The sequence below is a fragment of the Carcharodon carcharias genome, chromosome 18, assembly GCF_017639515.1.
Source record: "Carcharodon carcharias isolate sCarCar2 chromosome 18, sCarCar2.pri, whole genome shotgun sequence".
NCBI classification, from domain to species: domain Eukaryota; kingdom Metazoa; phylum Chordata; class Chondrichthyes; order Lamniformes; family Lamnidae; genus Carcharodon; species Carcharodon carcharias.
The window spans coordinates 60,185,349-60,209,681 of record NC_054484.1 but is presented as its reverse complement, the minus strand read 5'-3'; the positions used below and the strand labels follow the sequence as shown (position 1 = coordinate 60,209,681).

Genomic DNA, 24,333 nt, shown 5'->3' with positions numbered 1-24,333 from the left:
AAATAGCAGCAGGAACAGCCACAGGAACACAGCAGTAGCAGGAACAGCAGGACCAGCACCAAGCTCAACCACAGCAACAGCACACAGCTCAGCAGTAATGAGCTGTAGTTGAGACCCATCAGGAAGCATAGCCTGGGCATGGGTGTTAATCACTTGTATATAATGTTGACACATTGGCTGAGGCGGTAAAAGGAGTGAAGTGAAGATGATGGCGTTCTGGAGGCAGGCCAGCTTGAGCTACATTCAGTACTCTCGAAACTGTGCACAAGCGGTGAAGGCTGCCCTAAAGCCCCGGTGCCAAGCAGAGGCAAAGAAAGTGGCAGATGTAAATGTTAAAGTCAACAAGCTGAAAGAGACCTGAGCAGCTTCCACAGACCTGAGCTTTTGAATATGAGAACTCTTTGACCTATCATCCTGAAAGACAGAATTGTGAATCCATTTGAAGACCTTCTCTGCAAAACTGACCAATTATCAATAAACTCCTTAGAATGTCTCCCTGCCTGGCTCCTTGTTCTGATGAGCAGTGTTCTGTCACTCAGATGTGAAATATTTCTGCAGAAGATAAAGGCAGGTGTCTCAGTCCAGGGCCTCTCCCTTGTGTTCTGTGCAGCCTTCAGACAAAAGTGATGGTCCCGCTTCATACTCCCTGGAAACATTACTGATGCCTGCACCTCAGCAGTGCTGGTCATTGCTGCCAGAATGTAGTGGGCAGGAGTCACAGAGTTCTCTCATACTCTTTGTGTGCTCTCAGCATCAATAAGGTGGTGCTGGCCCCCATCACACCAACATCTGCAACCAGTGACGCTGTGCACCAGCTCCTGAAGGGCTGAGGTGCTGAAGGCGGACACAGGATCAGGAGCATCTAAAGTTTCAATGCTGCATCTCTGAGATGGCCCTGATCATGGAGCGCAAGCAAGCTGCCCTCGGCCAGACAGGAGTCAGACATTCTCAGAGGCTATGTGAAGATCTATGAAGTGTCCTCACTGCATGTTGTCATCATCCTCCTGCAATCGAGCGACTATTAGGGCCTCCAATGCATCTCCATTACAGGAGCATTCTCACAGAGGGTATTTGCGCAGCCATAAGCCAGACTGGAGTCAAATGTTCACAACTGCAATGTGAGGATCTATGGGGTCACCTCACTGCATGTCATCATCATCCTCCACAAATCTTGCAGCTATGAGGGCCTCCTGAGTGTGCCTGCCTCGTCTAGCCAGTACGAGAGTCTCATCCCTGTCGTTGTCACCACTGAGGACCCACTCACCCTCGTCCCCATCAGTGCCCTCCTCAGTGGAGGAGATATGCAGTTCTTCTGTCTCCTCCTCAACCAGCTCGTCACCCTGTTGCAGCGCCAGGTTGTAAAGGGCACAGCAGATGACGATGATGTGTGACACCCTCTGCAGACTGTATTGCACGGTTCCATCAGACCGGTCCAGGCGCGGAGCTGCATCTTCAGCATCCTGATGGTTTGCTCCATCAAGTTGTGAGCTGCTGCATGAGCCTCATTATAACATTGCTCTGCTGCAGTCTGAGGCCGCTACACAGGTGTCATCAGCCACATCCTCTGCGGTTAGACCTTGTCCCCAAGGAGCCAACCCTGTAGCCTCTGTGAACCCTGGAAGACTGCAGGGATCTGCGAGCGACTCAGGATGTAGGCATTGTGCACACTCCCTGGAAACAGTGCGCACACCTGCAGGATGTGTTTCTGGTAGTCGCACACCAGCTGCACATTCAGTGATTGGAAGCCCTTGAGGTTGATGTAGTCCACTGAGTGTAGCGATGGAGACCTGAGTGCCACATGAGTGAGGTCAATTGCACCCTGCACCTGTGGGAATTGTGAGATCAGGGCGAATCCAATGGCCCTTGCATCCTGGTTGTCCCGGTCCCAGGCGGAATGCACAATGTTGTGTGCCATGGAGAAGATGGCATCCGTGACCTCATGGATGCATTTGTGGGTGGAGACTTGTGATGTCCCACAGAGGTCACCTGTGCAGCCCTGAAAGGAGCCACTAGCATAACAATTGTGCGCCGCGGTCACTTTCACAGGCACGAGCAGTGGATGCCTTCCATGTCCCCTTGGTGCCAAGTCCTGCAGTAAGTGGAAGTTGGAGCCACCAGGCCCCTAGTCATGTGCAGTCGTCAGTGACACTGGTTCTCGGTCATCTGCAGAAATGGCAGGTGGCATCTGTAGACCCTGGGTGTCGCTAGGCGCCGACCAGCCAAGGCTCGCTGGCGCTCCTGGAGTGTGTGCGGGAGACCCTGCTACCCCTTCTTCATGAGGTTGCTGCACCCGCCTTTGCAAAGCCAGGTGCCTCAGTCATTCTCTCCTCATCTTCTATGGTCTACATAGACCATCAGGCATATAGCTAGGTCACCAGGATCCATGATCCTAACATGGTCCTCCTGCAGCATGAAAGAGAGAGAGAGAGACTTGGTTAGCAGGTCTGTACTTAGTACCTTTCCTGGCCCTGTGTGACCGCCCCTTAACGTTTCCCGGAGAGTGCTGGTCACTCCACGGATGGCCAGAAATGAGTGTGCTGCGTGGCTGCCCTGTCAACCTGCGACATGGGGTACACTAGACCAAATCAGGATGCTGAGATTGCAAGAGGCTGTGAGCACCTCCAGCAGTGACTGCTACATAGCCAGCATTGGCAAGGAGATTGTACAATGTGTGCAGTCCAGCTGCTCTGCATTCCAATTAAATAAACTGGGGACTCAAAGTCTGTGCTGGCGAGGGTGGGGGTTGGGGGGGGCGCAGGTATGGAGCGCTTGGTGGCCCTTTGGTGCCTCCGCATTGCTTGCATGGGTGGGCAGGCTAGGAGCCTGATCCCAATCATATCATTGCGGCTGCGCCTGATCTGTCTCAGTTGCAGAGGCGTGGTCAGTTTATACATGTGTCCCTAATGCGTGGCCACTTCCCTCGCTTACCCTGCCCCCTATCTCAATTGTCTGTGCGTGGAATGCAGGGTTGGCCGGCACTTGACCACATCCCCTCAGCAATCGCCTCCAGGGTTGGCCAGCACTTGCCCCCAGATACCCCCCACCCCTCAGCAGTCGCCTGCGAGGCCAGGCATCTGTTTTCCCCGTCCCCCAGTGCCCCAAGGCCTGTAAACAATGGGCCAGCCACGGTGAACGCTGCAGTTCACTCATCTCAGTTCCCGCTGATGTGGACATGATGCGGTGGGGTTCCAACAGACTGGTGAGATGGCCTTTTAGTTATATGTTAATGTATTACAATCAGCCCCCCCCCAACACCCCACCCCCCACCCCGATGGCAGGAAATGCGCCCCCCTGTTGGTGGGCTGAGCAGAAGATGGTGACCTGCCTTCACGCCATTGTGAAGTGTGTCCTGCACATTGTCCTTGCATGCCAGCTATCATGCCAGCTGCCAGCGGGCTAGGAAAATTCTGCCCTAACTATCAAAGGCTGCTTCACCTGTGTCTTTGGTTGAATCGGTAAGAAAAACGGTACAAAGGACTGCTTTAGTAAGAAAGTGTTAAGAGACAGTGCTTTACCTTTTACATTCTATCAGTGAAGAAAAGCCCACAATTCCAGTGCAGAAGAAAGAGTTGGTAAGGGTGAAGCTCCAGGTAGGAACATAATTGTAAAACTATTGGTTGGGGAATAAATGAGTGTCACCCTGTATTTGGTTGTACAATGGCCTGATTAATGGCATGTGTAGCAGTGTAGAATAGTATAAGGTTTAATGTTGCATTTTCAAGATTACTGTATCAATGCTAGAAAAATAATTTGGATTATTTGATAATGCATACTTGAATGGTGTTTATTTGTCATTTTATTTTGTGTTATGGCACACATTTTATTTCTGCAAATTTCAGCTTTTACTGATCTATGGCCTTATGGAAAACCATTCTAAAAATTGGTAGGCTTTGGGGTATGATCCTAGGACTTACTGTAACAGATGTTTTGATCCCAGTGTAATAAAATATTCGACCATGCAGCCCAGTGGGATGAGGTATTATGCTATTAGTCTAATTCATAGCGGAATATAAAATGCCAGGACATAGAACAAATCATGTGTTAATAGTAAACTAATATGTCATCAGAAATGTTTAAGACCTCGTTGAAGTAGATGGTTAATGATTTGACCTACTTTGATAATAAAAGGGCTTGGCCTAAATAGCCAAGTGGTTATGGTACTGGGTTTGTAACCCCAAGATCAAGAGTTCAAATCTCACAATGGCAAACTATGAAACATGTAACTTCATCTGAAACAGATGGAAATGGGTTTGTACTCAAAAGAGTTACTTTGGTAATAAAAAATTAGCATTGATGCACAACTTTATGCCTCCATCCATTCTAAAACTAAATAGGTCTGGAAAGATTGCAACACTAAGTCTTTTAATGAAGGTACAAGGATATGCCCAAGTAATAGAGTATTTGAATTAGATAGGTCAGGAAGAATCAGAAGATTCACTTTATGTAGAACTAGGTTAGATGTCAGAATGTTTTACTTTTTTCAGACTTGTCAGCCTGTACAGTGAGCACAGATTAATTGCAAGCATTCGAAAGGGAACTAAACAGGTTCCTGGGTAAAGCTGATGTCACTGCTTATAAAAGGTAGGTGTGAAATTGGGTGATACGTCTCAAGGTCACTGTTCTCCTGAAACTCATTTTGAATACTTTGGAAGAGAGGAGGTGTGGCTCGGGGAATAAGTTCCCAGATTGCCTTTTCCCAAGTTGCCCTCAAATTCTTCTTGGTTTTTTTTCAGCTTATTCCAGGACTTCTTTCATTACTGCTTGTGGTGGAAAGCATTGGGGTATCATCATGCATATTTGCAACATGGCATAATAGCTCAGGCCCGATGTGCCAGCTAATCTTTTCTTGTCCGTCAGTTTCATATATTTGTAATTTCATGGGCCAGAATTTTTCGCTTATTGGGAGGGCTCGGCGGGATGGGCGGTGGTGGTCGGAAAGCCGACTGCCACCCACAATTGGCTCCGCACTGTAATTTTGCGTGTTTGGGACAATTAAGGCCTACCCAGCATAAGATGAGGCAGCGGCAACAGGGAGAAGGGGAGGGCGGGGGCAGGAACTCAATGTCTGCTGGGTCCAATGGCGACCCAGCGGCTGATTTAAAGGCAGCCCAGGCAGTCCCTAGAAGGCTGCCACAGAGGGACGCAAAGTCATCATTATGGATCTGGTTGCTGGTGGACATGGTAGGTGGGGGGGGGGCAGTTGGCCCAGCGTTTCTCTGATGATGTCTCATTGCCCTCCTGGAGGAGTTGGCAGTATGGCGAGAAAGCCTTGTCCCCAGGGACGGGAGGAGGACATCCCCTCCCCTCCCCCCCCACCGCCCACCTCCTCACCTCACCAAAAGGGCCTGGGAGGAGGTGGCATCCTGGGTCAGCAGCCTTGATGTGGTGAGGTGCATATGGGTCCAGTGCCAGAAGCGCTTCAACGATCTCCTGCATTCGGCAGTTTTGGCATGAGTCACTTAGCACAACAGTTAAGAGCTGGCCATCTCCACTTTTGATCTCACAGATCTTATAATGTGAGTGGCAAATGTCAATGAGGCAGCATCTGGGCAAGCGGGTGAGACCTGGCTGCTTGGACTGAGTGTCTTGCGGCTCCAGGGTCATGAATCGGCTGAGCCCTGTGAGGTTTTCCTCAGGTGGGGTTGGCCAGGCTGTAATCTCAATGCAGGTACAGGGTGGACTAATCAATGCTCCTCTATCCTTTCAGGAGAAAACATCTCATAACAATGCAGAGAGGTTGTGAACTGATGGGGGAACCACTTAACCTACTCATCTTGACCTGATATGAGCAGGAGGCCATGGAGTTGGAGAGGCTCAACGTGCCTAGGTCAACCGGCTGTGGTGAGGTTGGGATGCCACTGGGAGGTAAGAGTGCAGTGCACTGAGGTCAGAATGTCTGTCATTGCAACCAATCCACTGTAGTCTCCATGTTGATGTGAGCCGCGAACCTGTAATCCCCATTAATAATGGAAAGACGAGGGCAGTCTGATGTGTATCTCTGTCTCATTTGGGTGCCAGGCATGCACGTAACAGTGTTATGACTTCAAGCAATGACATGTCGTTGTTCTTCCTTTCAGGCTCACCAGCAGCCCATCGTCGTGAGAAGCCTGAAGGCCCACCACTGACCCCAGAGGACTGCACCCAGCACCTGCGTCACACCCTCTCTGCCAAACAGGCACCAGTGCAGATACCAGCACCTCGGTGGGCATTAGATCAGCGGCTAGAATCTCGGAGCACATTGGTGAGGTCACTTCACACTCGCTTGAGGTGCAGGCGGAGGCAGAGAGTGCCCAGGTCGCGGCAGTCGGAGGACTGCTGGAGACCAGGACAATGTTCAGTCAGTGGCTGATCATGAGCCTCTGGAGTTGTCCATGAGGCAGCAGATGCTGGACATCTAGCAGGGTGTGCAGGAGAATCTGGTGGGGATACATGAGGGAATGCGTCCATGTTCTCCATTGTGGAGAAGTTCTTGCAGAACGTGAGCAATGCAATGACCCTCGTGGCCAAGCACAATGCCTCCTCCATGGAGAGAGTGGCGACTCTCATGGAGATGCTCCCTCAGGAGCTGAATCAGGGGTTCCTGGAGATGCGCTCGGATCTGCTAGCCCTCACACCTGGCCTCCTCCCCCTTCAGGCCCTCCCTAACTCCTCAGCGGAGGTGCCTCCAGTAGAGATCACAATCCCCATTCCCAGGGTAAGAGAGGGCTGTCTGATACCTGGAAGTCTCCAAGTGGTATGAATCCTCTGGGGGCCTGGAAAACAACACTGAGTCCGGGACTGAAGCCTTTTATTTCTGTCAAAGCAGCTCTGAAGTGAAGATGCCCTGATCACACAAGCAAGCAGCAGCAAGTTATAAGCTAAGTAGAAACTACTCACATTAACCAGCACACCCACCCCTCTTATCCTGCCTGTGGATAAGGCCTTTGAAAATGTGGCTGCCCACATGCCTATTTAGTCCGTGCGGCGTCCGGAAAATCACACGGGCCTCATAAACTCCAGGACAATTGGTATCTCAAGGGCCTAAACTGACTAGTTAATTAGTCTCTGCCTTCATCACACGCCCGCCTAGCAAAATATCGCAACAGTATGTGTTGACGTCGGCACGCTTGGCCGAGTCAATGCGCTTCATTTCTCGGTCAGATGTGTAGGGCGCGCACCCGCACACCGACCTAAAAGTTCTGCCCATGAAAGATGTGTTGGGGAATTTTTGGCCTTATTTACATCCAGTGAAAATAACAAGCACTTTCATGTCCACATAAACAGAAAGAATTCCATTTATATGTTGTTGTTCATGACTTTAGGATGTCCCAAAGCACTTTACAGCTGTTGAACTTCTTGAACTGCTGCCATTGTTGTAATGTGGGGAAATGTGGAACCAAAATGAGCGCAAACATCAACATGAAAACAATTATATCAACTATTTCAGTGGTGTTGCTTGAGGGATAAATATTGTCCAGAATATAGATTAGGTAAGAAGTATAATAAAGCATTTTTCAGTTTGCTTATTAGTATACTTAACCACATAGGAGTCTCCCCTCCACACAGCAGCATATTTACATTCTATACCAGCATTTTAATATTCTGTGAATGATATTACCTATTTAGTTCTGAACAGTAATGCACAGAGCTAATTTCATTTAGGGTCTTCACAGTTATCAGAGTCAGAGAGATCTTCATTCCATTATTAAAGACAAAACTAGAAGCCTGAAGTAAGTAGGCCCACATAATCCACAAATCATCAGGTTCCAAAGTTATCAATTTATTGTCTGCGTAAAATTGTTCATATTGAAGATTTTTGATGAATTTTCTCCAAGTTACTAAAACAAAAAATGTGAACTACATTCAAAATGATCAGTACAAAATAAATATCAATGGTATTGTTTAGAGAACAAAAACTGCACAGTAAATGCATACATTACTAAAATGTTATGCTTTATACCTAAGAAACATTTCTGATGTTAGACTTAACAACCAAATAAATAATGATTTGCAAAGTCCATAGAGTCAATTACTTTTCAAAGACTACAACACACTGTATTGTAGAAAGCGTATATGTAGACCTGAATTGAACAAAGTAAAAGAAACACAAAAGGATTGGTCAGGAATAGAGTGGGACAAAGTCAGGAATGGAGTGAAGCAGCACAAAAGGAGGTTGGGTACAGAGCAAAGCAATGTAAAAGTAGATTCTGAGAGCAGAGTGGAGCAGGATAAAATGAAAAACCTTGGAATGGAACAAAGCAGTACAAAAGATGTAGATGGGAATGGATTGGAGCAGCATAAAAAGTGAGGATGGGAGCGGAGCAGCATAAAAAGAAAGGCCAGAAGCAGAGCAGAGCAGCACGATGATTGGTCTGCAGGAAAAATAAATATCGCAAAATGATATCACCAGACAAGGAGTCACATGCTATGAATATACTACTAAGCTTTCATTTTAATTTAAATTTATCAACAGTAAACTGTGACTAGATCAATTAATCAGTATAAAAATTAAATCCAATTTGATAATTTATCATATAATTACAATCAGTCTTCAATTAATTAATTAGATCTAGGGGATAAAGTTAAAATGGAATAGAAAAGGGAAGTAACACTAAAATGTCCTGAAATTTTTGATAAATTAAAATCTGAGGCATATAGATAATAAGAGTTGAGTGAAACATTTAAGTTAACTCCATATAAAATAAAATCATGCGAACATAAGGGAAGCCGCTGATTGGTGAGTCACTGGTGGGTCGTTATTTATTCAAGTCTTAAATTTATTTCTATTGAGTCACTTAATAGTCTACAAAATAAATTCCTGGCAGGGCATTTTAGCTCCATGGAGTGCACATCCTGTTCCTTGTGGCCTAAACAACCACATGTGCAGTAAGTGTCATCAGGTGGAGCAACTACAGCTCTGAGTCTGAGAGCTTGAACAGCAGCTGGCGTCACTATGGTGCATCTGGAAGGCTGAGAGTCTCATGGATATTATCTTTTTGGATGGAGTCACCCCACAGATTAATGGCATGCAGGTTGAAAGGGAATGGGTGACAGCCAGGCAATCAAGGAGAAACAGGAAGCTAATGCAGGAGCCTGTGGAGTGTGTCTCACTCTCCAATTTGTGTTCAGTTCTGAATGCAGGTTAGGTGGGGTGCAATCAGATAAGTCTAGGGTATCTTGGCAGCCTCAATTGCAGATGTGCAGGAGAAAGATTGGGAAAACAACAGTGATACAGAATCCTTTAGTTAGGAGAACAGACAGGTAATCCTGCAGTTTCAAATTTGAATCCAGGATGGTATGTTGCCTACATTATGTCAGGGACAAAGGTTCCACTAAATGGCTGAAGACCACTCTGAGTTGGAGGGTGAACAGCTAGCAGTTGTGGCCTTTATCTGTACCATTGACACAGGTAGAAAGAGGGATGAATTTCTCTGGGCAAATTTTTGGGAGCTGAGAAAGAAACTAGCAAGAACTCAAAGATAATAATCTCCTGATTACTCCTCTTGTCACATGCTAAGGGGTATAGAAATAGGACAGAGTGATGAATGTATAGCAGGAAAGATGTTGCAGGAGGGAGGATTTTAAATTCCTGGAAAATGGGGTCTAGTTTTGGAGGAAATGGGACCTGCACAGGATGGAAAGGTTGTACCTGAACAGATCCGGGACTAATGCCCTTTTGTTGGGTGATTTGCTAGTATCAATTTAGAAATGACTGAAGAAGAAATAAGGTAATTAAAATTGAAGAATTGGTTACTCATACCTAGATGAGGTTACTGCTATCATGTGACTTGTTCAGTAATTAAAATCAATGCTGTTTAAAGATTCACAGGTGAGCAGTTCAAATTGGATGGAACAGAGAACCAAAAAATGTGACTGAGTGGATTAAGGTATTAAAGGTACTGAACTTGCCTTTAGTCGGATAGGAGATAAGAGTATTAGTAACGCAGTATTTGAGGCAGACAGTGTGGTGTAGCTAAAAGGTCAAAACTAACTGCTGAGATTTAGTTACATTAATAGAGTAGAAAAGTATACAAGTATCAGTGTGAACATCCATTTCTTTGATCAAATAAAGACAAGCTGCACTGAATTGCAACCACAGTTAAAGCAAGAGTAGTAGTACTGTAGGTAAATTGAGCAGAATGAGTGATCCTCTGCCAGATGGCATATCTTGATGATGATGATTCTTCTCGGGCATGAAGATGGACAACTGGAGGAAGCAAAATGTCATCTTACTGAATTAATTGAAATCCTTATTTCTGAAATATTATCATAAGATCCTTCATAGATCAATAAGAATTCTTTTAGGTGGCAACCTGATCTGTTTTCTATATCTTGAAACATGCTGCAAGATATTGCAAAGCACTCTGAACACAATCAACTTAGCTGACCTGATTTTCTCTGCAGTATTTGTAAGTGCACAATCATGGATGTATATAGTTCATTAAAATTCAAGACTGAAAGATAAAAGAATAGATTTATTGTCTATAGGCAGCAGATCAGCCTCCACTTACAATCTCTATCTTGCAGACTAACATATTGGAACTCAGTTCCAGCTGATGCAGTCTAAATGCTACACTGTCAGTTACTGATTGCTAAGAAAACAAAAATCAATAAATGTTCACAGTATAAAGGCCAATTTTAACCCACTGTGCCAAATAGGACAGGTGGGTACTTGAATTCAGTTGGAGCACTTGGTGGTGTGTTCCTGATGCACTCCCAGCTGCTGCCAGTTGCACAGTTTTCCAGTTACCTGAGGTATTTGTCAGGTGGAGGTGGAGATACCTTGAATAAATACCAGAAATTCGAAGGAACTTCCATTAATATTGCACCTTTCAGAAGCTGAGGCCATCCCAAAGTACTTTATAGCCAATGAAGTCTAATCATTGTTGTAATTTAGGAAGAATAGCAACTAAATTGCACACTGTAGGGATCTCTTAAAAGTAATGAAATAATGACAAGGTAATCAGTTTTATTGGTGTGGGTTGAGATATTAAATTTTGGTTAGGAATCTGAGGGTACAATGTGGTTTGCTTCGATTAGTGTCATGGTATCTTTCACACCCACTTGAATGGACAGATAGAGCTGTGATTTAATGTCATATCCAAAAGTTGCTTTAACAATGCAGCTGTCCCTCAGTACTGCACTGTGGTGTCAGCCTAGACAATTTGCTCGTAAAGAATTCATATATTATGAGCATGACCAGCGCATAATGACATCATTAAATGTGTGATCTGGTCATCTTGGTGTCTCTCTCTTTGCAAGTGCTTCCCAATATGGAACAGGCTTTGGCAACAAAATGGGATTAAAATGCAAAATATTTTCAGAAAGCTGCAGCAGAGACCATGATGAACAAAATAACCTCATCCCCAGTGACTTACCTGGTAACATGGTGACGATTCTGGCTGGATTGTGTGAGACCTGAGCTTCAAATTCAGTGAATGCAACGCCACATGGTCCTCGTGTCCATATATTCAAATACTGCATGCACAGGCTCTGTTGAGTTTGCTCTGATTAGGCTGACTTAGCTTTGGTATTACTGTTCACAGAATAATTTCAGCACAGATTGAGGCCAATTAGCCCATTGTGTCTGCACTGGCTCTCACAGAATGCCATTCCCCTGCCTTGTCCTCATAACCCTGCACATTCTTCCTTTTCAGATAAAAGTCTAATTCCCTTTTGAATGCTTCAATTGAACTTGCCTCCACCACACTCTCAGGCAGTGTGTTCCAAACCCTAACCAGTCACTGTAAAAAAAAATCTTTCCTCATATCACTTTTGCTTCCTTTATTAATTAAATCTGTACCCTTTTGTTCTCAATCCTTTCACAAGTGGGAACTCCCTATCTGCTCTGTCCAGACCCCTAATGATTTTGAATTCCTCTATCAAATCTCCTCTCAGCTTTCTTTTCACGAAAGAAAACAGCCCTTACTTCTCCAATCTATCATCATAACTGAAGTTCCTCATCCCTGGAACCATTTTTGTGCATCTTTTCTGCATTCTCTACAATGCTTTTATATCCATCCTCAAGACAAAGATTCACAACCCTCTGAGTAAAAAAAAATCTCACCTCAGTCCTAAGTGGCTTCCCCCTTATTTTGAAATGATGTTCACTGGTTCTAGGCTCCCCCACCACAGGAAACATCTTACCTGCATCTACCCTGTCTATCCCTTTAAGCATTTTGTAGGTTTCAATGAAATCACCTCTCAATTTTTGAAACTCTAGAAAATACAGGCTGTTTTCCCAATCTCTCTTCATAGGACAGTACCACCATCCCAGGCGCATATCTAGTGAACCTCCATTGCACTTCTTAATGTAAGGGGACCAAAGCTGCACACAGTACTCCAGGTGCGGTCTAACCAGATTCTACATAATTGAAACAGGACTTTGCCACTCCTGCACTCAAATCCTCTTGTGACAAAGGCTATTGTACCATTAGCCTTCCTAATTGCTTGCTGCATTCGCATGTTAGCCTTCAGTGACTTATTGATGAAGACACCCAGGTCCCTTTGTACATCAACACTTTCTAATCTCTTACCATTTAAGAAATACTCTGCACATCAGTTCCTTCTGATAATCTTACATTTCTTCACATTATATTCCATCTGCCATTTCACTAAGTCTGTCCAAATTCTCTTGAAGCTGCTTTACATCTTCCTGACAATACACATTCCCACCAAGCTTTGTGTCATCTGCAAACTTGGAAATATTACATTTCACCCCCAGATCCAAATCATTGATATATACTGTGAACAGCCGGGGCCCAAGTACTGATCCTTGTGGTACCCTACTAGTCACAGCCTGCCAATGCGAGAGTGACCTGTTTATTCCTACTCCCTGTTTTCTGCCTGTTAGCCAATCCTTAACAAGAGCAGGCAGGATCATTGTGGGCATCGGTGTGGTGATTGGTGTGGTCTCATTGGGGAGGGAAGGTATGTCCAGATTGACAGTGATAGTGTCCAGGGTGATGGGGGGAGGTTCAAGGGGAGAGTGACGGTGACATTTGGTGGGTCAATGGTGATGAGGCGAAGTTGGTATGAGACAGGAGGAGGGTACAAGGTGGTGGAAATGGTCTCAAATGTTACATGCACCATCCTGAGACACAGGCAGCTCACCAGGAAGGCAACACTTTCGATGTCTAACTGCAACACATTGAGGTGAGAGGAGGGTCTTCTTGGGTGGTGGAGCTGAAGGTCAGCACATCTGGACAACTAAAGAGAAATCCTAATAATCATGTGAAGACTTTACGAGAAATTTGTGTTTTTGAAATTCACACTATTTGGTGAAGGCCACACAGTAGCTGGTCTGGCCCAGAGGGTTCTCATTACGAAAACATCACAGCAAGGTGTAGAGCTGCCATTCACTTTGATCCGTTTGCCATCAGCTCTATTCAGAATTAAGGAAGAAGGGAGGGAGGGAGGGAGATGGATGTCTACAAGGGGTAGGCAGGTGAATTACGGCCGATTCGCGACTGCAAAACTCCATCCTCACAAGGGAAATAGACCTGCCTGACAAGGGTTCATGTGATTAGTCTTTCTATTATAACAAGATTTCTCTACAGAGCCTTTAGGGCAGTGGGGACAAGTGCAATAGTGTGAGTGGGAGGCTCCTTGCACTTGGCTCTCAACATACTTGTATTAGGGGGAAGAACACCTATCCTTGGTCCCCCAGGATGTCATTCACCTGGAAGGGGTAGAGTGCATGTGACCACTACAACTAGTAGCAAGAATGAATCCAGGAGACATCCAATCAGTGCAAGTGAACATATATTTACAAGTGCCTAAACTATATGCAGTGATTGTACACTCTTGCCACCAGTGCTCATTATAAATTTCTTATTTTTTTGAACTCTACCACTCCATTTGGGTGCATTCTCAATGCCCACAGCAGTGGTGGATGCAGCCTGCTGACTACTATGCCTTCTTGTATGTGATGACTTTGGTGGGCATCCTCTGGAGGTCCAAAGCCTAGAGGGCCCCAGCTTTCTTTGGGTCTCCTGTTCAGGGGCAGGTACAACCTCTGTGGCCTGAGCAGCTGGACCTGATGGGGTCACAGGTAGAGGGGACTTGGAATGCCTGGACACCTTTGGAATGTCTGGGGTGGATGACCCAGGGTGTCTGCCCAAGAGTCTCCTCCCTTTGGGTACCCAAGGCCCCTTCTCTGACTCCTCGAGGAAAAGGGGTACCTGGAGGAGGTCGAGGTGCCCCATCCCCCTCTCACCTAGCCACTGCTGGAGCACATCAATGGCTACAATTATAGTACGCAAATCTAAGCGCATCTTCAGCAGAAACTGTGCGTTCTGCTGGACCAGGATCACCATGGCATCCACCATCCTGCCCATAGAGACTTATATGCACTTACTTGCCAGAACTATAACATCAGAAAGCATGCGGACGGACTCCGCCGTCTTTCATGCCACTTTGTTGAGGGCTTCTGACACCTCTAACTGATGTTCCTGTGCATCTCTCTGAAGCTCCAACATATATCTTCTATGGCTGCCCCCAAAGACTTGCCAGCTGATTCTGACTTAGCAGGTGACTTTTCTCCATCAGTCCTCTGAGTGTCAGAGATCTTGGCTTTCACTGCCTCCTCCTGCTGTGGACACGTGTCTATGAGGTGACCACCAAAGTGTGACCCTGAGCCTAAACTAGCTCTATGAGCCACCGAGGTATGTGTCTCTGGGCTGCTGGGGTGTGCAAGTGGAAGCTGTGATGGCTCTTTAGGTTATAATTTTTTGTCATCTTCCTCTGAGGTCTCCTGGTGTCTGGGGCCTTATTTCTCAGAAGGAGGCTGGTCTCGCTCTCTTCCAGCTGGCACCTCAAATGGACAAAAGAGAGAATGAATGGCTGCCTAGGCTGGCTCAGTCATTGCACAAATCAATCAGCTTGATTTTCCAAGGTTCTCGGAAAATGCTTGCTTCCTCACTTGATTCTTGGCAGATGCTGACCTCACTGTAGGCATCGGTCCAGTTGCAATCCTCCCCTGCCAGCTCGGCCGCCTGCTGCTCAAATTGAGTGAGGGTTCTGAGCTCAGGCATCCCATCTCCTGTCTTCTCTCTCTCCCTCATGCTGTGGGCTGCCTTCTTCTGCATAAAGACATATAGATGGATTGTGAGCATGTTTGATGAAAGAGCAGTCTAATGCTACTAATTCTGTGACTAATGGCTGACCTCCTGACTCCGCAAAGCCAGACCAACATGTACAAGGCCCAAGTCAGAAGTGTGATGGAACACTTTCCACTTGCCTGGATGAGTGCATTCCATAAACATTCAAGAAGCTGCACACCATCTAGGGCAAGGCAACCACTTGACTAACACCCCATCCACCAGTTCAATGTTCACTCCCTCCACCAGTTGCAGCAGTGTGTACCATCTACAAAATGCACTGCAGCTAGTCACCAAGGCTCCTTTGACAGCACCTTCAAAACCTGCGAGCTCTACCAGCTAGAAGGACAGGGCAGCAGACACATGGGAACAGCCCTGCTTGCAAGTTGCCCTTTGCTCCATACCCCTTGGCTGTGCCTTCACTGTGGGTGTGTCTGGGTGAAAGTCTGCCAGTTGCCTCCCCAACAGCACCCTACATGGACTGCAATGGTTCAAGAAGGTGGCACCCCATCACTTTCTCAAGGGATGGGAAACACAAATGCTGGCCTTGCCAGTGACAACCATGTCCCATGACAAAATCACAAAAATCAGTGGTTATATGAGTTTGGAGTGAGTAGAATGAGATTATTCATCTGTTTGCTGCACAGAAGGGTGATCCTCTTTTGGGTGCTGACCATCTGGTGACCTCCTCTCAGGCTGCTGTAATCAGACATGTGGGCCTCCTGCTGCCATTCCTTGGAGAGAGGATGCCCCACCTTTCCTCGATGGCCTGCAGGAAATTCCTCAGGGAGGCATCGCCTAAGCTTGGGGCCGGAGCTTGCTGTCTTCTCATAGACATTTTTCTCCTAAAGTCCTGGCATGATGAATGAATGGCAGTCTGGGTGCCTTCTAAATATAGCGCCAAGACATGATGGCAAGGGGCATGACTTCCTGCCCTCCTCACCACAAGATTTGATGTAAAACACGTAGCTGCATAATTAATGAGGAGAGCAACACATGATTTGAGTGCCATCCTGCCCCGTCTACAGAGGAAGTCACTCCGACTTTCTGCTCCCACCATGAACATAGGACCGGAGGAGATGATTCTGCCCATCGTTGCTACACTCTGACTGACTTGGAAAAGCAGTTTCTTAAAACACAAAGTGTTAGCTTGCTTATCAGATGACCTCCATTCACAAACTGGTCAGTTTCCAAATTTAGCCACAGCAAGTTTGATTTTAGATCCATCATTTGAAGTTATTAGATTATGTGGCTAGGGGTAGTCCCTTTCTTAGCTGGGGTCCATTATCCAAAGTGATTGAGTCTAACGGCTTGGTCCAATGCCCCTGAATATCAGGTTAAGTCTGGATGTTTTGTGAATGGTTCAGGAGATGGGACATATACACTTGTTTAAATTGATTGCCTCTGGTGGTTTACTTCTAGACAGCCTGGCTCTCTTCTGATAGCTTTGAAATGGCAAGGTGCAGTTAAGTAGCTATCCGGTCACCTTATGAACTTAAAATGCTGTTGTTCAGTCTTTTTAAAACTTATTTTTTGGCTTCAGCCCACTCAATACACAAATATAAAACATGTGGCTGCATCTTCTGGTTGGCGAGTGGGGGGTGCGGGCTTCTGAAAAAACATGAAACCTCCTTCACGGGCGGGATGAGGTTTCATGAGGGATTTAAAAATTTCAGAATATTTTAAAATAAAAGTTATGGACATGTCCCAACTCATGTGACAGTGTCTTATGAGGGGACATGACAGCAAAATTATTTTCTCATCTTTATTTAATGTTTCAAACCTGAGCCAATCTCCCTGAGGCAGCACTTTGCCTCAGGGGGATCTGTGCACTCTAACATGCGCATGCACGAGAAAGCGCACTCCCGGATCAGGGAATCCCACCCCCCCCCCCGCTTCATGGTGGATGTCACACTAGGTGGGCCTTAATTGGCCCGTCCACGTAAAATGGCGGTGCGCCCCAAAATGGGGGCGCCAATCAGGAACATGCCCGTCCACGCCCGCTTTCGCACATCCCTCTTGACGAGGGGAAAGTGTTGCCCATGGTTATATAATAGTGTCAGGGCATGTTCACACTGAAACACTGCTTCATGGACAGGGCCTAACAAAAGTGCAGGATGCGACAACACCAATACTAAGCCTAACAACAAAATATGGCCATTCAAAGAACTGGAAAGAAATGGGACCACAGAACCTAAGCCCTGAAGAACTGTGAAAGCCTGTATATGTATTCCTGCTACAGAGACCATTGAAACATCAGTGAATGCGTACAAGATGACCACAAAATTTCCATCCCTGAATTAGAAAGTGGTAGATCTCCTTACTGAGTTCAATTTGTCCAGGCAATGGATGGGAATATGTTTTCTGGGCTTGGCTGGCTCCAATCCAGACAAGCCATCAAAATCAAAACTGCCATATGAAACAAAGGTCTTCACAGGCTGAACAAATCAAGACTGTAGGAAGATGACCACTAAGATCCAAGCAAAATATGCTCTACACTGGAAGACCAGTTAAGAGTTAAGCTTAATTTTTACATACACCATCCTGAATTTACATCTTTCAGATAACAGCCCAAAGAGATGATAGACCACTTTGTGAGCTGCTGCAAAGATCAGGGGTGTGACTGACCTTTCTGAAGCCGAAGAGGCTGATACATTCACTGAGCTTGTGAAAAGTTTCTACTCCTATTGAAGTGTATCAAAAGGATATTTTGGACCAAACCAAAGGTTAGAGCTGAAAAGCATTGCTAAAAAATGGATGCAAGTATATAGACATATGAGCATATGAATTAGGAGTGGGAGTAGGCCATTTGGCCCTTCAAGCCTGCACCACCATTCAGCTAATTCATGGCTAATCTAATTGTGGCCTCAACCCCACATTCTGTCTATCCCGTGATAACCTTTGATTCTCTCATTAATCAAGAATCTATCTACCCCTGTCTTAAAAAATTCATGGACCCTTCCTCCACCATTCTCTGGGGAAGAGAGTTGCAAAGATTCACAATCCTCTAAGAGAAAAAATGTATTCTCATTTGAGTCTCAAATGGGAGACCCCTTATTTTTAAAGTGTGTCTCCTTGTTCCAGTCTCTCCCACAAGGGGAAACATCCTTTCAGCATCCACCCTGTCAAGTCCCTCAGGATCTTATATGTTTTAATAAGATCACCTCTCAATCTTCTAAACTTCAATGGCTACTGGCCCAACCTGTCTAGCCTTTATTCATATAATAAGTCCCCCATGTCAGGTATCAACTGAGTGAACCTTCTCTGAACTGCTTCTAAAGCATTTATATCCTTTCTTAAATAAGGAGACCAACACTGTACACAGTACTCTAGATGTGGTCTCACCAATGTCCTGTACAATTGTAGCAAAACATCCCTAGCTTTATAACTCGCTCTGAGGAAGGGTCTTATGGACTCAAAACATTAACTCTGTTTCTCTCTCCACAGATGCTGCCAGACCTGCTGAGTTTTTCCAGCATTTTCTGTTTTTGTTTCAGATTTACAGCATCCACAGTATTTTGCTTTTATCCGTACATTTATGTTACATTCTCCTTACAATAAATGACAAACTTCCATTTGCCTTCCTAATCACTTGCAGCACCTGCATACTAACTTTTCCTGATTCGAGTACCAGGACACCCAGATCCCTCTGCACCTCAGAGTTCTGCAAACTCTCTCCATTTAAATAATATGCTGTTTTTCTATTCTTCTTGCCCAAGTGGACAAGTTCACATTTTCACACATTATCCTCCATCTATCAATTTTTTGCCCATTTACTTAAATTATCTATCCCCCTTTGCAGACTCCTTATGTCCTCTTCACAACTTACTTTCCTTCCTATCTTCGTGTCAGCAGCAACTTTAGCAACCATACATTTGTTCCTTTCATCCAAGTGATTGATATAAATTGTAAATAGAGAGGCCCCAGCACTGAGTCCTATGGCACTCCACTCATCACATCTTGCCAACCGGAAAAAAAACCCATTTATCCCTAATCTTTGCTTCCTGTTAGATAACTAATCCTCTATCCATGCTAATATGTTACTCCCTACACCATGAGCTCTTGTTTTGTGCAGTAATCTTTGATGTGGCACCTTGTCAAATGCCTTCTGGAAATCTAAGTGCAGCACATCCATTTTCTCCTTTATCCACATTGCTTGTTACTTTCTAAAATAACTCCAATAAATATCCACGCTTGGTACTTCCTCAAAGAACACCAATAAATTAGTCAAACATGCTTTCCTTTTCACAAAACCATGCTGACTATGTTTGATTGCAATGAGATATTCTAAGTGCCCCGCTATAACCTCCTTAATAATAGATTCCAGCAATTTCCCTAAGACAGATGTTTAGATAACTGGCCTGTAGCTTCCTGCTTTCTGTCTCCTTCTTTTCTTCAATAGTGCAGTCACATTCACTTTTTTCCAGTCTGATGAGAGCTTTCCTAAATCTAGAAAATAATGTAAAATTAAAACTAATGCATCTACTATCTCAGCAGCCACTTCTTTTAAGACCCTAGGATGAACTCCATCAGGATCTGGGAACTTGTCAACTTTTAGTACTAATCATTTTCTCAGTACCCTGTCCCTGGTGACTGTAATTGTTTTAAGTTCCTCGCTCTCTTTTACCTGCTGATTCACAATTATTTCAGGGGTGTTATTTGTATAACCTGCAGTGAAGACAGATACAAAATATCTGTTCAGTTCTTCTACCATTTCTTTATTAATTAGCCATTCTCACTGTCTGCTTATTCTTTTCCTTTTTAAATACTTGTAGAAACTCTTACTACTTGTTTTTATATTTCTAGCTAGCTTTCTGATTTCTCCCTCCTTGTTAATCTTTTAGTCATTCTTTGCTATACTTAATATTCCAATCTTATGACCTGCCACTCATCTTTGTACAATTATTTTGTTTTTCCTTCCATTTTGATAGCATCTTTAACTTCTTTAGTTAGCCACAGATGGTGTGTTACACCTTAGAGTCTTTCATTCTCACTGAAATGAATTTTTTCTGAGTATTCTGAAGTGTCTCCTTAAATGACTGCCACTGCATCTTTACTGACTTATCCCTTAACATAATTTCCCAGTGCACTTTAGCCAGCTCTGCCTTCACTGCCTCATAATTGCCCTTATTTAAGTTTAAAACATTAGTTGTAGATCGACTCCTCTCTCCCTCAGACTAAATGTGAAATTGAAATATATTATGATCACTGCTACCTAGGGCACCTTCACAATGAGGTCATTAATTAATCCTGTCTCATTGCACATTACCAAATCTCATATAGCCTGCTGTCTTGTTGATGCAAAAACATGCTGCTCGAAGAAACTGTCCTGAAAACACTCTATGAACTCATCATCCAGGTTACCTTTGCCAATCTGATTTGTCCAATCTATACTTAGATTAAAATCACCCACGATTATTGCTGCACCTTTCTCACATGCCCTCATTATTTATTCCTCTATACTCTGTGCTATAGTTACTGTTAGGGGGCCTACAAACCACTGCTATGAGTAACTTCTTACCTTTACGATTTCTCATCTCTACCCAAACTTATTTTATATCTTGATCTCCAGAATTAAGGTAATCTCTTAATTAACAGAGGTACCCTCCATCTTTTCCTCGCTTCCTGTCCTTCCTAAATGTCATGTACCCTTGAATATTCAGGTCCCAGTTTTTGTCATCCTGCAGCCTGTAATGGCTATCAGATCACACATATTTATTACTATTTGTGCTGTTAATTTATCTGCTTTGTTTCAAATGCTACGTGCATTCAGATACAGAGCCTTTAGTTCTGTATTTTTTATTTTTGCTGTAACTTCTAGCCCTATTTGCTGGTGCACTCTTAGGTTTGTACACCCTGTGCCTTCCTGCCATGCCCTGATTGTCATTTCCTTTATTGCTATCTAGCTCTTTTGCCTTAACCTCTCTATTTAATTTATCACATCTTCCCAAACTTGACTCCTTTCCCCCACTATTTGGTTTAAAGCCCTCTCCACTGCACTGGTTATGTGGCTCACCAGAACACTAATCTCTCCAAGAATCAAAACCCATTTCTCCCACACCAGTCTTTGAGCCATGTATTTAACTATCTAATCTGATTTCCCCTATGCCAATTTGCTTGTGGTTTGGACAGTAATCCAGAGATTATTATCTTTGAGGTTCTGCTTTATAATTTAGTTCCTAGCTGCTCTTACTCCCTCAGCAGAACTTCTTTCCTCGTTCTACCTATGTTGTTGATACCTACATGGAGCATGACAACTGGATCCTTCCCCTCCCACTGTGAGTTCTTTTCCAGCCCAGAGCAAATGTCCAGAACTCTGGCACCAGGCAGGCAACACAGCCGTCTGGACTCCTGTTCTTGGCTGCAGACAACTGTGTCTATCCCCCTGACTATACAGTCTCCAACTACCACTACATTCCTATTAACTCCCCCCACTTGAATTTCTCCTGTACCATGGTGCCATGGTCAGTTTGCTCATCCGCCTGCAGCCATTACCTTCATCCATACAGGCTGCAAGAACCTCAAACCTGTTGGACAATTGCAAAGGCCGAGGCTCCTCCACATTTACATTCTGGTCCCCATACCTGACTCATTAGCAGTTAAAACCTCCTTTCCCTGACCACTGACCAAATCAGTATGACTGCCTCCTGGTCCAAAATGTCCAAGTAACTTCCCACCTCACTGATGCAATCCTTGTGGTAGACCGAGTTTACAAGCTCTGTGAACTACGTCCTCCATTGGCAAGGTAGTCAATTCAAACAATCCTGGTAAGCCACACAGGTGGGGTGATTTCATACATGCAACTAGCTTTCCACAACATATACAAGGCGTGTGGCACCAGAGGATACTGGAAACACCAAGGTAGGAAGCCAAAGCTAGAACAGATGGCTTGAACCCATGACAAGACACAGTTTGATGCAAGACTGGTTTCACATTCCAGCAAACATGTGGAGCGTACCAAATATCACAAACTGCACTGGCTGAACAATTCTAACATGCCACAGACTCCCCCCTTTGAAGCCTGCTGCGGATATGGGTATGGTCCAGTGTGTGATCAAGCCACACTAACAACATATTTGAAATAATCAGTTGAGCTCAAACATAGCTCATTTATGCTCGATAGAAGCCACATACATTCATGTGCAAGCACTTGTTCTCTACAAACAAAAGACACATGTTCAAGCCTTGTGCCTTTTTTGAATTCCCAGGAGCTTGAGGAGCCTAATATTCCCAATTGCTTTCTCTATAGCAATGCCTCAGCCAATCAGAGTCAAATTGCCAGCCTATATTTTCTGCTGTAGTATAAATTGTTGCAATTGTTTGAAATTTTGCATTAATGTGTTTGTCCTGATGATTGCATGATGAATAGCTTTGGCAACATGTATTTCTTTTCAGTAATATTCAATTTCTGTACTGCCAGATGACAAAGGATAGAATATATAATATTGTTATTGATGAAGTTGAATGTTCAGTTTAAGTTTATTGTTTATACTTTTGGAAACAAACCCTTGAAACACATTATGCCTCTCATTTACTAAGAAGGGGATGGATGTAGTGTATTGAAAATTGCATTGTGCACTTTGTCCACTTAAGGCTCCCACACCCATATACCAGCAGAGAGAATCTAGAAAGAGAATAAAGGAACGTCATGTCATAACATTCAAGGCTATGGGCCAAGTGCTGGTAAATGGGGTTGACAAGTGTTTCTCAAATGTCGGTGCAGACTCGATGGGCTGAAGGGCCTCATCTGCACTGTGTGATTCTGTGATTCTGTGTATCCATGTTTTAACTGCATGTGCAGTTGTGATTCTGAATGCTTCTTACTGAATCTTATTGTCTTTTCCCAAGAACTCACAACAACCGATTCTTTTTCTCATTTGCTATAAACAATATCTATAAGCTAAGTCTAAGAACTGGTTCACAATGTTTTCAAGTTCTCTGAACAGGTTTTGGTGTAGAGTCAGATTTTGGACTATCACATTTCAGTTCAGGGATTACAGGGATGGTGTTTCCTTTTCAGAAACCAATATTTCAGACACTGAAGTCTGATTTACATCTTGGCATAAGCTTGTTATCAAGTGTATCATGCTCAAGATTTAGATCACCCATCCCTGGGATTATATGCTCTCTGTGGACACTTCTCACTGTTCCATAAATTTCAACTAAGTATCTCTTATTGCCACAAACTTCTACGATATTTCCCACATCCCACTTATACGAATTGTGAGAGGGGGCTCCAAACACAAATAAGTTTCATTTCTCTTTTATTTGTCTCATACAACTTCAGCAGTCAAATTCGGGAGAACTAAACTGAAGCATGTCCCTAATCTTCTCTTCAATAAGAGCTCAACAGGCGTATATTCGGTAGTTGAGTGTGAAGTTGTTCTGTACTTCAGCAGTAAATTAGCTAATCTGTTTTATGCTGAAACTTGAACATCCATGTAGCCCTTGCTGCTAAGTGCTTTCTTGAGTTGATTTTCACAGATCCTTCTGCTGTTTCATTTCATACTGGTTGATAAGCAGGATAAGTTTGATATCATTTTACACCATGAAATTGCAGAATGAAATTGAGGGCCATTACCTGAGACAGAATCCTCAGGTAAACAATGACAGGCAAAGGTGGACTGTAACTTGTCAATTGTCTTTACAGCATGTTTTGGCCCTTGTATTTTACTTCAATCCACTTAGAGTGACTGCCAATAAGCACCAAGAAAATGTTATTTTCCTTTTTTCAAAAGTTTATATGCACTCTTTACAATGGTCAAGTCGACCATGACTGTTTGTAATGGAGGTTTTGGCAGACTACTTCTACATCTTGAACAAATTATGCATTTTCCAAGCAATAATTCTAGATCACCACCTAGGCCAGGCCAATACACATGCTAACTATACCTGTGGGTTGCATATGTGGTTCTGCTAGAACGTAGTCTCTTTAAGAATTAGGTAACACCATTCTGTTACCCGACTTATTGCATCCTTTTCACATGACAACTTACTATGTCTATTGTGAAATAGCTTCAATTTCTTTTTTGTACACTAGTTGAACCCTGTCCAACTATTCAAAGTCAGATTGTAGATTCTTTTTAGAACTAGGGACAGAATTACCCCAGATTTGTATTAAGTGTGGTACGGGACGGGGAAAAGGACATTTTACCTGCTGGTATCAGTGGTGGCTTTTTGTGCCGTATCGCCCATTCCCGGCGTGTCCCACCTCATTAATAATGCATTTCCGGGAAACAAGCCGGGTCACTGA

General features: G+C 44.3%; 1 protein-coding gene across 1 annotated transcript; it reads left to right on the top strand.

The window, feature by feature from the left end:
- Window positions 1-205: 205 nt before the first annotated feature.
- LOC121290963 (ATP synthase subunit epsilon, mitochondrial-like) lies at window positions 206-361 on the top strand. Its single transcript, XM_041212039.1, has one exon. It carries the CDS (start codon window positions 206-208, stop codon window positions 359-361), a length of 156 nt encoding a protein of 51 aa, XP_041067973.1.
- The last annotated feature ends 23,972 nt before the right edge of the window (window positions 362-24,333 follow it).